Here is a 16,604-nt window from a genome sequence, read left to right as displayed (position 1 = left end):
TCATTATTATGAATCTCACAGCTACCTGCTCATTGAACTGAACAATGCTTCTGTTTTACCATTAAAACAAAATATGTGACTGTAAAAAATCTTCAGACAGTAATTAAGAATCTCCTAAGCAATCAAAGATAAAGAAAAGTTCACCTGCCAATTCTATAAAGCTTGGTTGTTTGTACAATAATATCATTTAATGATCAGCAGTGGGGATGTTTGGATCCTGACCTGAGAGTTTCCAGTGTACAATGTGGACTCTGCAGTGCAGCAGACAGAAGCTTCACTCCTGAATCCCGTAGGTCATTGTTACTCAGGTCCAGGTCTTTCAGACTAGAGGACTGGGAGTTGAGAACTGAGGACAGAGCATCACAGCTTCTCTCTGAGAGGTTACAGCCACTCAGTCTGGAAGAAAAACAAACAAACAAATTAATTAACCCTGTACAGCATAGCGTTGCCCTGAGGCAACAAACCACATTTTCATGCCTTACACTGGCCCTTCAAAAAAAAACAACAAAAAAACACTTTTTTTTTTCAAATAATGCTACCAGACACATCTCTTTCCAATGGAATGATGAGTTGAAGGTGGTTGTATGTGCATGAATATGTTAAAATGCATATTTGATTGTTCTACTTTTTAAAATTTATTTATACAGTAAAACTGTTAATTTTCATTCGTTGCCTCAAGGCAACACTGCGCAGTTAGCCCAATTTTTTCAGGCAATATAATGCATTTGCATATGTGTGTACAGATGTGTTTGTGTGCATTTATATGATCATAGTCAATGTTTTTTACTTTACAATCTACTCACAATTACAGGACATGGATGTAAATACCTTTTATGGAAGGAAACCAAGGGAATGTGCACTTTGTCATCTTTGTTAAATCAAGTCACTGAATCAAGTTTTGCTCAAGCTGGGCTCCATCGCCAGCTAACGGGACTAGCTGCCAGACCACGCCGGGCACCACGACCAGCTAACGAGGCTAGCTGCCAGACCACGCCAGGCCAAGCCGGGTACCAACACTAGCCAGCAAGGCTATCTGCCAGGCCACACAGGGCTCCACCACCAGCTAACGAGGCTAGCTGCCAGACCACGCCAGGCTTCACCAACAGCTAACGAGGCTAGCTGCCAGGACACGCCAGGCTCCACCACCAGCTAACGAGGCTAGCTGCCAGGCCACGCCAGGCTCCACCACCAGCTAACGAGGCTAGCTGCCAGACCACGCCAGGCTCCACCAACAGCTAACGAGGCTAGCTGCCAGGCCACGCCGGTTACCAACACTAACCAGCAAGGCTAGCTGGCAGGCCGAGCCTCGCTCCACCAACAGCCAGCGAGGTTAATTGCCAGGACAGGCCGGGCTTCGGCAACCCCCAAGGGTGCTTCGCAACCAGCGGGCCTTAACGCCGATAAGATGCCGCCTAAGAGGAGCAACGTTAATGAGGAGGAACTGGAGGACATAAAGAAATCCCTAAACTTTATGTCAGAAGAAATAACAACAATTTCAAAACAACAAAAACTGATACTTAATTTAATGGATGATATTAAAGAACTAAGAAGGCAGAGCGAGGAAAAGGACAAGAAGATTGCCATGCTGGAAGGACGGGTGTCAGATCTGGAACAATATTCAAGAGTAAATGATGTGATAGTGACAGGACTGGAAACCAAGCATCAGACATATGCACGGGTAGCAGCATCAGAGAGAGGGGAGCCACCTGAGCAAGAGCTACGCTCTTTGGAAGAGCAGGTAATGGCCTTCTTCAAAAGCAAAGGTATCGAAATGGACAGTAAAAATATTGAGGGATGCCATCCTCTTCCGAGGAAAAACAAAAATCAAATACCTGCCATTATCATTCGTTTTGTTAATAGAAAACAGAAAAAAGAACTGCTCAAGCAAGGAAGAAAGCTAAAAGGTACAAATGTTTATTTAAATGAACACCTAATCAAGAAAAATGCAGACATTGCAAGACAAGCAAGAATATTAAGAAAACAGAAGAAAATACAGTCAACTTGGACGTCAGACTGTAAAATATTCATTAAGTTAAATGGAACACCAGAGCAGGCTAAGGTTCTAGTCATCAAAGAAATGATGGAACTAGAAAAATATAACTGATAAATCAGAATGCAAAGCAGTGCTAAATACAATGGGACCGTCCAAGTGCACAACAAACGCAGATGTCTGACAATTTTCAACTAACAACTCATATAGATATTGAAAATAAGACATTGGTGTATGACAGCAACATAGATCCTGATTGTAATTTCTTTAATAATAAGACAAAGGAATGCAATTATTTTACAAATGAGCAACTTAAAAAGGAAATCAAGGTAGAACAGGGTATAACAATGGTTCACTTTAATAGTCGAAGCTTATATGCAAGCTTTCAATCCATCAAAGACTACATAACACAGTTTGAACAGCCATTCAAGGTGATAGCCATATCGGAGACCTGGATAACTCCTGGGAAAGAAGAAGACTTTAAAATAAACGGATATGAATTCCTTCATGTAGACAGGATCAACAAGAAAGGAGGTGGGGTTGCACTTTACATTGATAAAAACCTAAAGTACGAAAGAATGGGAAGAATGACGACTGTTATTGATGGAGTGATGGAATGTTTAACAGTGGAAATAAGTATGAAAAAAAAGGAAAAACCTAATTGTCAGTTGTATATATAGAACACCAGGATCTAAGATTGAGATATTTAAGGATAATATGGAGGACTTATATACAAATATAAATCAGAAAAGAATTTTTATTTGTGGGGACTTTAATATTGACTTATTGAATCCAAATCATAATAAGAGAACAGAAGAATTTATTGATTCCATGTACAGCATGGGTTTATTTCCACTGATAACAAGACCGACCAGAATAACATCTCATTGTGCAACTCTATTAGATAATATATTTACAAATATAATAGAAGGAAATATAAAAAGTGGGCTGTTAATCAATGATATAAGTGACCATTTACCAGTCTTTGCATCTTATAATTGCCAATATAAAGTGAATGATGGACATAAAATTATTTACAAAAGAATAAGAACAGAGAAGACATTAAACTGTCTTAGAAATGAGCTTTTAAAGCAAGATTGGAATAGTGTATATGAACAAACAGAAGTTAATAAAGCTTATGAAGGATTTTTAAGAACATTTAACACATTACTTGATAAAAACTGCCCAGTAATTGAAATCAACAGGAAACACAACTATGCAGAAAGACCATGGATGACTAAAGGACTACAAAATGCCAGCAAAAAAAAGAATACCCTATATCGAGAATTCATAAAAAAGAGAACAATAGAAACTGAAAGGAAGTATAAAACTTACAAAAACAAATTAACTAATATAATGAGATCCTGTAAAAGAGAGTATTACATTAAAAGGTTAGAACACAATAAAGATAACACAAGAGATATATGGAATGTATTAAACAGTATAATCAAGAATGAATCAAGGAATAATGATTACCCTGGGTACTTTATAGAAGGGACAAGAAGTATTAATAACATGGAAGAGATAGTAAATGGCTTTAATAAATTCTTTGTAAACATAGGGCCAAAACTGGCAGAAGAAATAAAGGTTGATGGAATAGAAAGGGACACTGGTGAAAATATTGAAAGGAATAGAAGCTCAATGTTTTTAAGAGCAGTGGAAGAGAAAGAAATTTATGACATAGTTAGAGGACTTAAGAACAAAACCAGTACAGATTGGAATGATATTGATATGGTAACAGTAAAGACAGTTATTGATGGTATTGTAAAACCATTAAAATATATATTTAACTTGTCATTTCAAAAAGGGGTTTTTCCACAAAAAATGAAAGTTGCTAAAGTTATTCCCATTTACAAAACCGGTGAAAGGCATCATTTTACAAACTATAGACCAGTGTCAATACTCTCCCAGTTCTCTAAGATACTGGAAAAACTTTTCATAAAAAGATTTGACAGTTTTGTGGAAAAATATGAATTACTGACAGATAGTCAGTATGGGTTCAGAAGCAACAGATCAACAGCTTTGGCATTGATAGATTTAATGGAAAAGATAACGGAATGTATGGATAATAAGAGGTTTGCGCTTAGCGTTTTCTTAGATCTAAAGAAGGCGTTTGATACTGGTAATCATGAAATTCTATTAAAAAAACTGGAAAGGTACGGGTTTAGGGGAGTGGTTTTGGAATGGTTAAAAAGCTATGTAGGGAATAGGCAACAATATGTACAAATAAATGAATATAAATCTAATATGATGGATATAGCTTGTGGAGTACCCCAAGGTTCAGTACTGGGTCCTAAAATGTTTATTATGTACTTAAATGATATCTGCAGAGTATCGCAGATTTTAAAGTTTGTAATATTTGCAGATGACACAAATATAATGTGTTCAGGTGTGGAATTGCCACAGGTTTTGGAGATGATCACACAGGAATTAACAATATTAAAGAAGTGGTTTGATATAAATAAATTATCATTGAATCTAGATAAAACCAAATTTATGTTTTTTGGAAACCAAAAGAAAAACATCAAAATTGAAATATGTGTTGACAATGTATATTTAGAAAGGGTAAATGAAATAAAATTTCTTGGTGTGATCATTGACCACAAGCTCTGTTGGAAGCCACACATTACTTATGTTCGGGGGAAAATGGCTCGGGGCATTGCCGTCCTGGGGAAAGCAAAGCATATGTTGGATCAGAAAGCACTGCACATTTTATACTGTGCTTTACTACTGCCATATATGAGCTACTGTGTAGAGGTCTGGGGAAACACATACAAAAGTAACACACAAACAATAACTATAATACAGAAAAGGGCCATTAGATTAATAAATAATGTGGGGTACAGGGACCATACAAATGCACTCTTTGTCAAAATGAAAGCTATTAAATTCCAAGACTTGGTGAAGCTTAAAACAGCGCAAATAATGTATAAAGTAAGAAATAAATTGCTTCCAAAAGAAATCTGTAAATTGTTCATAGAAAGAGAAGGTGGGTATAACTTAAGAGGGAAATGGAATTTAAAAATACAAAGTGCTAGAACAACTTTAAGAACTATGTCTATCTCAATTGCAGGAGTTAAATTATGGAACAGTCTAACAGAAGAAATAAAAGAAAGTAAAAACATAAATCAGTTTAAAATAAAATATAAAAACCTAATTTTAAATAACTATAAGAATGAAGAAAACGGGGTTAACCCAGGACGGTAATGTTGCTGGTAATGGTGTTGTGGTTCTTTTGGGGGTTTTTTGGTTTGTTTTTTTGGTTTGTTTGTTTTTCCATAACTTGTGTATCTGCAAATATACTCATTCTGTATTTTTCATATGAAAGAAACTATACTGTGGGGGGGCTTGCTTATTTCTTGTTTTTGATTTATTTACGTTTTATTTTGTTTTGCTTTTTTTTTTTTTTTGACTTTTGTTTCATATGTTGTTTGTTTAATTTAAGACTAAAAGAAAATTAAATTAATGAGAGGTAAAACTTGAGGGGGTAGGGACAAATAAGTAAATACTTCTGCCTACTCCTTTTCAAACAAATAATGAAATGATATTTTATAATGATTGTGAAGACACATGTTTGAAATGTTTGAAATAAAAATGAACTGAACTGAACTGAACTGAACTTTCTGTCCTCAGAAAGTGAGGACAGTGAGCTTTCAGGGAGTGACAGTGAAGTAGAGGAGTCGATCCCTAAATGAGGTTTGAGGGACACTTAGGAGCTCAGGGGTCAGGGGTCAGTTGGTAAAGTAACTGTGCCTGTGTGTGTGTTAGTGCCCACATAGCAAGCAGGTCTGGCCAGGATCTGGTATCAAGTCGTCACTGCTGGCTGACTTCTGGCATGATAAGACATATATCATCCAGATGTGGGCCAGGTCTGGCATAGATGGCGCTGTCTATGTTATAGCATGCCATATCTGGCTTGATTGTGGCTTGGTTTATGTGGCCCAGGCCTACAGGAAACAGGTCTGGCCCGGATCTGGCATCAAGCTGGCACTTCTGACTGACTGGTGTTTTGGCAGAGTGTATGTCAACCGGATGTGTGCCACCTCTGGCAATGACGCCACTGTTTAGGCCAGGGGTGGGCAATCTCAGTCCACAAGGGCCGGTGTCCCTGCAGGTTTTAGATCACACCTTGGGTCAACACACCTGAATCATATGATTAGTTCGTTACCAGGCCTCTGGAGAACTTCAGGACATGTTGAGGAGCTAATTTAGCCATTTAAATCTGCTGTGTTGATTCGAGAACACATCTAAAACCTGCAGGGACACCAGCCCTCGTGGACTGAGATTGCCCACCCCTGGTTTAGGCGATGGCATGCCAAATCTCAGGTTGTAGAGCAGGTTACAAACTGATCGGAAGGTTAGTGATTCGATCCCTGGCTCCTCAAGTCTGCATGTCAAGAGTGTGAATGTGTATCAATGTAGTTAGGAAGCACTCAGTTAAGCAAAAGTGGGTGAATGTGGCATGTTGTATAGAGCACTTTGAGTAATCTGGGAGAGTAGAAAAGCGCTATCAGTCCATTCACTGTTTGAACAGAGTTTCGGCATGTTACTTTTGCACTGTTTTGCATGTCCTGGCACATGTTGTTATTGCATTGCTTGATTAAGGTACACATTTGGCTGACATTTGGGACCAGAGCTGAAACTGGGCCAGCACAGGGCCAGCAGTGTGTCTACAACTGGCCCGTGGCTGCACACCACCTACAGATGGCCCACATACCGCAATGAATGACGGCCCTTTGGTAGCCCAGATCAGGTTTGCCAGAGGTAATCCACACATGGGCCAGCACAGGACCACCAGTGTGTCTGAAACTGGCCTTGTGCTGGCCAATGTGTGGGCCACCTCTGGCAAACCAAGTCTGGGCCACTAAAGGGCTGTCATTCTTTGCAGCATGTGGGCCATGTGTCAGCACATTGTGTGGGCCTGATCCGGGCCATACCAATTTTCTATTAACACATAGTGAGTGAGAAAGGTGACTGGAAAGGAAAAACTCAATGCATCATGGGAATCCCCCGGCAGCCTACGTCTATTGCAGCATAACTAAGGGAGGATTCAGGGTCACCTGGTCCAGCCCTAACTATATGCTTTAGCAAAAAGGAAAGTTTTAAGCCTAATCTTGAAAGTAGAGATAGTGTCTGTCTCCCGAATCCAAACTGGAAGCTGGTTCCACAGAAGAGGGGCCTGAAAACTGAAGGCTCTCCCTCCCATTATACTTTTAAATACTCTAGGAACAACAAGTAGGCCTGCAGTGCAAGAGCGAAGTGCTCTAATAGGGTGATATGGCACTACAAGGTCATTAAGATAAGATGGGGCCTGATTATTTAAGACCTTGTATGTGAGGAGCAGGATTTTGAATTCAATTCTGGATTTAACAGGAAGCCAATGAAGGGAAGCCAAAACAGGAGAAATATGCTCTCTCTTTCTAGTCCCTGTCAGGACTCTTGCTGCAGCATTTTGGATTAACTGAAGACTTTTCAGGGAGTTTTTAGGACATCCTGATAATAACGAATTACAGTAGTCCAGCCTGGAAGTAATGAAGGCATGAACTAGTTTTTCAGCGTCACTCTGAGACAGGATATTTCTAACTTTAGAGATGTTGCACAAATGGAAGAAAGCAGTCTTACATATTTGTTTAATATGTGCCTTGAAGGACATGTCCTGGTCAAAAATGACTCCAAGGTTCCTCACAGCATTACTGGAGGCCAAGGTAATGCCATCCAGAGTAAGAATCTGGTTAGATACCATATTTCTAAGATTTTCAGGGCCGAGTACAATAACCTCAGTTTTATCTGAATTAAGAAGCAGAAAGTTAGCAGCCATCCAGGTCTTTATGTCTTTAAGACATTCCTGCAGTTTAACTAATTGGTGTGTGTTATCTGGCTTCATGGATAGATAGAGCTGCGTGTCATCTGCATAGCAGTGAAAATTTATGCTGTGTCTTCTAATGATGCTGCCTAAGGGAAGCATGTATAATGTAAACAGAACTGGTCCTAGCACTGAACCCTGTGGAACACCATAATTGACCGTAGTGGGTGAAGAGGACTCTCCATTTACATGTACAAATTGGAGTCTATTAGATAGATATGATACAAACCACTGCAGTGCAGTACCTGTAATACCTACAGCATGTTCCAATCGCTCTAATAGGATATTATGGTCAACAGTATCGAACGCTGCACTGAGGTCTAGCAGGACAAGCACAGAGATGAGTCCACTGTCAGAGGCCATAAGAAGATCATTTGTAACCTTCACTAAAGCTGTTTCTGTGCTGTGATGAGCTCTGAAACCTGACTGAAACTCTTCAAATAAGCCATTCCTCTGCAGATGATCTGTTAGCTGTTTGACAACTACTCTTTCAAGGATTTTTGATATGAAAGGAAGGTTGGAGATTGGCCTATAATTAGCTAAGACAGCTGGGTCAAGAGATGGCTTTTTAAGTAAAGGTTTAACTACAGCCAGCTTGAAGGCCTGTGGTACATAGCTGATTATTAGAGATAGGTTGATCATATTTAAGATTGAAGAATTAATTAATGGCAGGACTTCTTTGAGCAGTTTTGTAGGAATGGGGTCTAAAAGACACGTTGATGGTTTGGAGGAAGTAATTATTGAAGTTAACTCAGAAAGATCAATTGGAGAAAAAGAGTCTAACTTAACATCAATGGTACTAAGAGTAGCTGTAGACGATATTACATCTGTGGGATGATTATTGGTAATTTTTTCTCTAATGATAAAAATTTTATTTGTGAAGAAGTTCATGAAGTCATTACTGGTTAACGTTAAAGGGATTGTTGGCTCAACAGTGCTCTGACTTTTTGTCAGCCTGGCTACAGTGCTGAAGAGAAACCTGGGGTTGTTCTTATTTTCTTCAATCAGTGACGAATAGTAAGATGTTCTGGCTTTGCGGAGGGCTTTCTTATAAAGCAACAAACTATTTCTCCAGGCTAAATGATGATCCTCTAGATTTGTGACACGCCATTTCCTCTCCAGCTTACGAGTTATCTGCTTTAGGCTACGTGTTTGAGAATTATACCACGGAGTCAGGGACTTCGGATTTGAGGCCTTAGTTTTCACAGGAGCTACAGTATCCCGAGTCGTACGTAGTGAGGAGGTAAAATTATTAACAAGATAATCGACCTCTGTTGGAGTAGCGTTCAGATAGCTGCTCTGCTCTGTGCTGGTACAGGGCATTGAAGATGATAACAGTGGGTGGATTATATTCTTAAACTTAGTTACAGCGCTTTCAGAAAGACATCTACTTTGATAAAGTCTACTCTCCATTGCTGTGTAATCAATCATTGTAAATGTAAATGTTATCAGGAAATGATCAGACAGCAGAGGGTTTTCAGGAAACACTGTTAAATGTTCAGTTTCTATGTCATATGTTAAAACAAGATCTAGAGTGTGATTAAAGTGGTGGGTGGGTTCCTTTACATTTTGAGAGAAGCCAATTGAGTCTAATAACAGATTAAATGCAATGTTGAGGCTGTCATTTTTAGCATCTACATGGATGTTAAAATCACCCACAATAATTATTTTATCTGAGCTGAGCACTAAATCAGATAAAAAGTCTGAGAGATCAGAGAGAAACTCTGTGTAAGGCCCAGGTGGACGATAGATGATAACAAGTAAGACTGGTTTCTGAGTTTTACAGCTGGGGTGGACGAGGCTAAGCATCAGGCTTTCAAATGAATTAAAAGTCTGTCTTGGTCTTTCATTAATTAATAGGCTGGTGTGAAAAATTGCTGCCACACCGCCCCCTCGGCCTGTGCTTCGAGGTTTCTGGTAGTTAGAATGACTCGGGGGTGTTGATTCATTTAAACTAACATAATCATCCTGCTGCAACCAGGTTTCTGTAAGGCAGAGTAAATCGATTTGTTGGGCAATTATTAAGTCATGTACTAACAGAGACTTGGAGGAGAGAGACCTAATATTTAATAATCCACATTTCACTGTTTTACTCTTTGGTTCAGATGTGGATACTGTATTGTTGTTTCTTTGTGATTTTTTATGTTTAAGTTGTTTATTGCTGGTTTTTAGTTTGTTTTTTGTCTGTTTGGGAGCTGACACAGTCTCAATGGAGATGGGTTTTTGGGAGGGTAGCAGGAGGAGAGAAGCTGCAGAGAGGCGTGTAAGACTGCAACTCTGCTTCCTGGTCCCAACTCTGGATAGTCATATTTTGGGGGGTTTAATAAATTGGTCCATATTTCTAGAAATGAGAGCTGCTCCATCCAAAGTGGGATGGATGCCGTCTCTCCTAACAAGACCAGGTTTCCTCCAGAAGGTTTGCCAATTATCTATGAAGCCCACATCATTTCTGGGACACCACTCAGACAGCCAGCAATTTAAGGAGAACATGCGGCTAAACATGTCACTCCTGGTCTGATTGGGGAGGGGACCAGAGAAAACTACAGAGTCCGACATTGTTTTGGCAAAGTTACACACCGATTCAATATTGATTTTAGTGACCTCCGATTGGCGTAACCGGGTGTCATTACTGCCGACGTGAATTATGATCTTACTGTATTTACGTTTACCCTTAGCCAGCAGTTTTAAATTTCCTTCAATGTCGCCTGCTCTGGCCCCTGGAAGACAATTGACTATGGTTGCCGGTGTCGCTAGCTTCACATGTCTGAGAACAGAATCACCAATTACCAGAGTTTGACCCCCGGCGGGTGTGTCGCCGAGTGGGGAAAAACGGTTAGACACATGAACAGGTTGGTGGTGTACCTGGGGCTTCTGTTTAGGACGATGCTTCCTCCTCACTGTCACCCAACCGCCCTCGTTCCCCAGCTGCTTGGGGTCTGCTGGGAAAATATGCTACATTTGTTACAGGTATCATTACTGCTAAAGGAGGCCGAGGAGTAACTAAACATCTGACACAATGAGCAGGAAAGTGCAGGAGGGACAGGTGAAGTAGCCATGGTGCTAACGAGTCGGCTACGAGCTAAGCTAAGCTAGCGAAACAGTAAAGAGACAGTGAGTGAATACTTTGTTTACTACCCTTGTCGCACAGTGTTGCCTTGAGGCAACAAACCAATATCTTTTTTTTTTTTTTTTTTTTTTTTTTTTTTGGGGGGGGGGGGGGGGGGGGAGGGTGTCAAATTTTATGATTGATATATTATTAGTGACCCTAAAGCTCCCCCAAAATAGGGAGAAATATTTTTTCCCCCAAAATTAAAAATTCATGAAGTAGAGGGTTAAATCAGTCAAATGAAACATTTTTAATGCCAGCATGCAATACAATTATTGGTTGACTAAATAGCTTCATTAAAACACAACTCTTCTTCTATATCAGCACTTACTCCTTGTAAGCTCCACCTGCTCCACCTTCTGAGTCAGAAGACATGAAAACAAACCGTAAATCTAGTTGAAACATGATTGGAAATCTTCTCAGATCCATTTGTACATTTAGACCCTGATACTGAAATATAGCAGCACGGACATTCACAGCAGCAAAGGGTTCTTGCTGATCTGAGCTGGCTTGGCCCTGGCTTATTGAAGATTAAAGAAAGCGGAATCAGCTGTTCAAAACCCCACAAGGCTGCCCGCTGTGACTGAAAAAATGGGACGGGTCGTGACTTCTCAAAATGGGCTCATTGAACGCAGCACGGATAAGATCTTGAAGAAGCTCATGGCGGTCGTGAGATGTCAGACTTTGCTCTTTGAGTGCAAAACTGATAACCTCTCGGAGAAGCTCGTGGCTCTCCAACGGGAGATTGAGAGACGAGTGATGGACTGTTAGATCAGCTGTGAAATTGACATGCAGTTGTTGGCACCAAAGAAAACCACCATCATTTCATGCGGCTAACATACCAGCGCCAGCTGTAGTCTCAAGGCTGAAGCTGAACATAACAAATCTCACCCTGATACCAGACGGTGTTTAGACTGTTCCTTCCCATCCTAAGCATGCTTATCCCCTCCCGGTGCAGACGGTGTGTCGAGGGGACCAGCGCAAATGCTGCAGACCCGGATGCTATGTCTACACCGGCTGTCTCTCACCTTTTACCAATCCCTGTTGCTTGTCATGTGTTTCTATGGCATATTAAGAGTTTTCATGTGCTCTGTGCTAAGGTCATTTTTTTCTGTTCTCAAACTGATCTCCCTGTTGGAGCTCAGTCTGGGAGGAGTTGTTTTTTCTCTTTGTCTTTCTTGATGTTGTGCATTTTCTGCTGTTCGGTTCTGGGTCGCTGCTCTAGCGGCTGACCGGCCAGCTACCTAGCCTGACCTGTCCCCCCAATGTGATGTTTGTGTATTGTATGTACGGTTGGCAAGGTCAGTATCCTAATTGTCTCTTGAAAATAAATGCAGTGTTCTGAATCTGAAAAGATTACAGAAGACGACTCTGTTCAGTAAATATTACGCTCATGCTGTCAAGAAATACCAAAGGTAGGTAAAACTCTGGTTGTTGCAGCCATCCAGTATGGCATGCTTTGTACTGTTCTGCTGCAGTTTGTGACACCTGGTTGATGAGTTGTGAAGGATGATGAAACAAACACTTCATTCAATGTTTTTCTTCTAAACTGGATGGAATTTTGGCAGCCGAGAGTTTTTCACAATCTATCCCAGCTGCAAATAGGAACACAACAAATAAATAACTTTACCCACTTGGATCCTTATCATTCAAGAGTGTGAAAAGATTCTCTACTCAGAGAATACTGGTGATTTTAGATGAGAGAGATGATTTGGAAGATGATGAAGGGGAAGAGTTTTCACAACTTGAGGCCTTTTGTCTTCACTGTATAGGGCAGAGAAGACAGGAAGGGAGGGAGAAGTGAGGAGAATAACACACAGGAAATGGTCTTGGGCAGACTCAAACCAGGCCCTGGAGTCACGACTCTAACTTTCAGTACACGGGTCACCTGCTCAGCCAGGTAAGCTACAGCAGTCAGCAGTGTGTGAGTTAATTTGAAGACAATGATGACTATAAGTCAGGTAAAAAAAAAATACTTATCATCAACCAACAAGGGGACAACAGTGAGCTTGAATGACCAAGCTTTGACCAAGGGTGGCTCACTCCTCGGTCTTCTTGCCCAAGGAGTGAGCCACCCTGCATGGCTATCAATGTGGTGCAACGAAGGCCTTCATACAGTACAGGCCATTCAAGCTGATTTTTAACTTTTCGTCCCAGATACCACCTTAAAAATCATCTAGATTAGGATATGATGGCTCATCTGAATTGTAGAGATCCAATCACAACAAACAGAGAGCTGTTGTGTGTCCAAGGTGAACAGGAAGAACATATACATGCATAAAGTCAATAAAGTCAGAAGGTTTGCTTTAGACTGTGGTGCAGTTTATCATCAAACAGGCACCATACTGCCAATAAATGGCATCAAGTCTGACTTGAGTTTTTTTTTGTGTTTTTTTAATCAAGGTTAAATTTTATAGCAACCACAGCAGAGATGACCAGGGAAGGTGTGCTTGAGGGGATATAGCTAAAACAGCTGGTTTCAGACTGAAGATGAACTGAGGTGCTGCACCAACATTTTGACAACAGTGTGAAAGAAAAACTGGAAGAAAAGGGAGAGATGACCATCCGCTGCAAGCAGTTTGGAGTGATGGGAGAGAGCAGGCCAACAACAACAAAGAAACAAAAACACACTGTGGAAGACCGAGGCATAGTTTAGTTTAAAGTGTAACTAAAGATGTTTCTATGGCTGCAATGATTCACTGAGTAATTCAAATGCTTTCTTTAATGCATGTAAAAGCAAGTGTCTCACCAACATTTGTGACTAAAAATAGACCTGCAGTAGAAATGTATCTAGGAGCATGCATGTGAATATAAAGTATCACAACATTAGGCACATGCAGCCTAAGTTTTTAAACAAAGACTGATAACATAACAGCAGCAGTGATGATCAGAGTTATGGTGGATTCAGCATTTCGAGTGTACTGAGTTCTGGAGTTATCAAGGAGCTTACAGTTCCAAAACTTTACGAGAAATAATTTATGCAAAGACAGAAAGTCTGGTGAAATAAATTACTGACACAGTTGGATGTTAAAGTAAAGACATGAGTACAAATGTACTCACAGAGCTTTGTTGGAGGCTTTGACCACTGGCAGCAGCCTCAGAAGAGCCTCCTCTGAAGCAGAGTATTTCTTCAGGTCAAACACATCCAGATCTTTTTCTGATGACAGTAAGATGAAGACCAGAGCTGACCACTGAGCAGGAGACAGTTTATCTGTGGAGAGACTTCCTGATCTCAGGGACTGTTGGATCTCCTCCACTAGAGAACGATCATTCAGTTCATTCAGGCAGTGGAACAGATTGATGCTTTTCTCTGCAGACAGATTCTCACTGAGCTTCTCCTTGATGTACTGGACTGTTTTCTGATTGGTCTGTGAGCTACTTCCTGTCTGCGTCAGCAGACCTCGTAGGAGAGTCTGATTGGTCTGCAGTGAAAGACCCAGGAGGAAGCGGAGGAACAAGTCCAGGTGTCCATTTGGACTCTGTAAGGCCTTGTTCACAGCACTCTGATGGAGAGATTGGAGTTTTGGTTTGTTAAATAATTTAGGCAACATCGAGGTTGTTTGTTCCTCTTCCAGCAGATTGAGTCCAGAGTTGATGAAGGTCAGATGGACATAAAGAGCAGCCAGAAACTCCTGAACACTCAGATGGATGAAGCAGAACACCTTGTCCTGGTACAGTCCTCTCTCCTCTTTAAAGATCTGTGTGAACACTCCTGAGTACACTGAGGCTGCTCTGATATCGATGCCACACTCTGTCAGGTCTGATTCATAGAAGATCAGGTTTCCTTTCTGCAGCTGATCAAAAGCCAGTTTTCCCAGAGACTCAATCATCTTCCTGCTCTCTGGACTCCAGTGTGGATCTGTCTCAGCTCCTCCATCATACTTGACCTTCTTCACTTTGACCTGAACCACCAGGAAGTGGATGTACATCTCAGTCAGGGTCTTGGGCAGCTGTCCTCCCTCTCTGGTTTCCAGCACATCCTCCAGAACTGTAGCAGTGATCCAGCAGAAGACTGGGATGTGGCACATGATGTGGAGGCTTCGTGATGTCTTGATGTGGGAGATGATCCTGCTGGCCTGCTCCGCATCTCTGAATCTCTTCCTGAAGTACTCCTCCTTCTGTGGGTCAGTGAACCCTCTGACCTCTGTCACCATGTCAACACAGTAAGGAGGGATCTGATTGGCTGCTGCAGGTCGTGTGGTTATCCAGAGGCGAGCAGAGGGAAGCAGTTTCCCCCTGATGAGGTTTATCAGCAGCACATCCACTGAGGTGGACTTTCTAGGGTCAGTTAGGATTGTAGTTTTGTGGAAGTCCAGAGGAAGTCGACACTCATCCAGACCATCAAAGATGAACACAACCTGGAAGTCTTCAAAGCTGCAGATTCCTGCTTCTTTGGTTTCAGTAAAGAAGTGATGAACAAGTTCCACCAAGCTGAACTTTTCCTCTTTCAGCACATTCAGCTCTCTGAAAGTGAATGGAAATATGAACTGGAAGTCCTGGTTGGCTTTGTCTTCAGCCCAGTCCAGGGTGTATTTCTGTGTTAAGACTGTTTTCCCAATGCCAGCCACTCCCTTTGTCAGCACTGTTCTGATTGGTTCATCTCTTCCAGGTGAGGCTTTAAAGATGTCTTCTTGTCTGATTGTTGTTTCTGGTCTGTCTGGTTTCCTGGATGCTGTTTCAATCTGTCTGACCTCATGTTCATCATTGACCTCTGCAGTCCCTCCCTCTGTGATGTAGAGCTCTGTGTAGATCTGATTCAGAAGGGTTGGGTTTCCTGCTTTAGCGATGCCCTCAAACACACACTGGAACTTCTTCTTCAGAGCAGACTTAAGGTTACGATGACAAACTGCAGCTTCAAGTTCTGAATGAGAAGAAAAATAAACACTCAATTCCAAAAAGAACTAATCTTTAAAACATGTCCATCTTCCATCTCTGGAAAATGTTCATTTATCCAAAATTTTAAATCCTTAGATAAATCCTCTTACTGCTCTGCAGACGGTCAGCCAGCTCCTCCTGCTTCATTCTCCTCAGGAAGTCCACTGTGATTTTCACAAATGCCTCTCTGCTGCTGCTCTTCTGACTCTCAAAGCATTCTGGGTAATCTGGGCTCAGAACCTTCTGGATCTTCTTCAGCTCGTTCTTCACAAAAGTGATGATGTTGTCCTCCAGCAGCTGGAACAGAATATTTATGAATGAGCCAATCAGAATCAAACATCAGATCCATGTTGGACACACTGACACTGGTCTCCAAAGAGCAGCATGGAGATGACTGTGAACAGAATAGATGTAACAGTAGTTGTTGTACATGTACAGACCATAAATATGGAGTCCAGCTGTGTTTGATGCTGCTGGGCAGACTGACCACTGGGAACCTCTGAGCTCTGCTGGTCCACTCTGTGGAGGAACCATGAAGGATTAGATCAACACAGGATAAAGATCCAGGAGTTTCTGCTGAAAAAACTTCATCTGAATCAAGCTTGTCAAGTTTTAAACTCTCAGATTGTGAACATATCAGTAATTTTCAGTCTGTTTTCATGGACGTCTGTTCAGTGGTGATGTCAGGGATGATTTTGAAGAAGCTCATTAAACTGACCCATCAGCAGATCACTGCTTCAAAACCAGAACATGATCCGAGGTCTCCCTCC

General features: G+C 41.2%; 1 protein-coding gene across 1 annotated transcript in view; it reads right to left on the bottom strand.

The window, feature by feature from the left end:
• Window positions 1-15,981, bottom strand: part of LOC134622460 (protein NLRC3-like) — a 29,600-nt gene extending 13,619 nt beyond the window's left edge. Inside the window, exons 1-3 of the mRNA XM_065470161.1 lie at window positions 15,945-15,981; window positions 14,020-15,820; window positions 223-396 (exon numbers count right to left, since the gene is read on the bottom strand). Of these exons, the coding sequence (XP_065326233.1) occupies window positions 223-396; window positions 14,020-15,820; window positions 15,945-15,981 (2,012 nt within the window). The remainder of the gene's footprint in view (window positions 1-222; window positions 397-14,019; window positions 15,821-15,944) is intronic.
• Between the last annotated feature and the right edge of the window lie 623 nt (window positions 15,982-16,604).

The sequence above is a fragment of the Pelmatolapia mariae genome, linkage group LG3_W (assembly GCF_036321145.2).
Source record: "Pelmatolapia mariae isolate MD_Pm_ZW linkage group LG3_W, Pm_UMD_F_2, whole genome shotgun sequence".
NCBI classification, from domain to species: Eukaryota; Metazoa; Chordata; class Actinopteri; order Cichliformes; family Cichlidae; genus Pelmatolapia; species Pelmatolapia mariae.
This window is presented reverse-complemented; position numbering and strand designations above follow the sequence as displayed.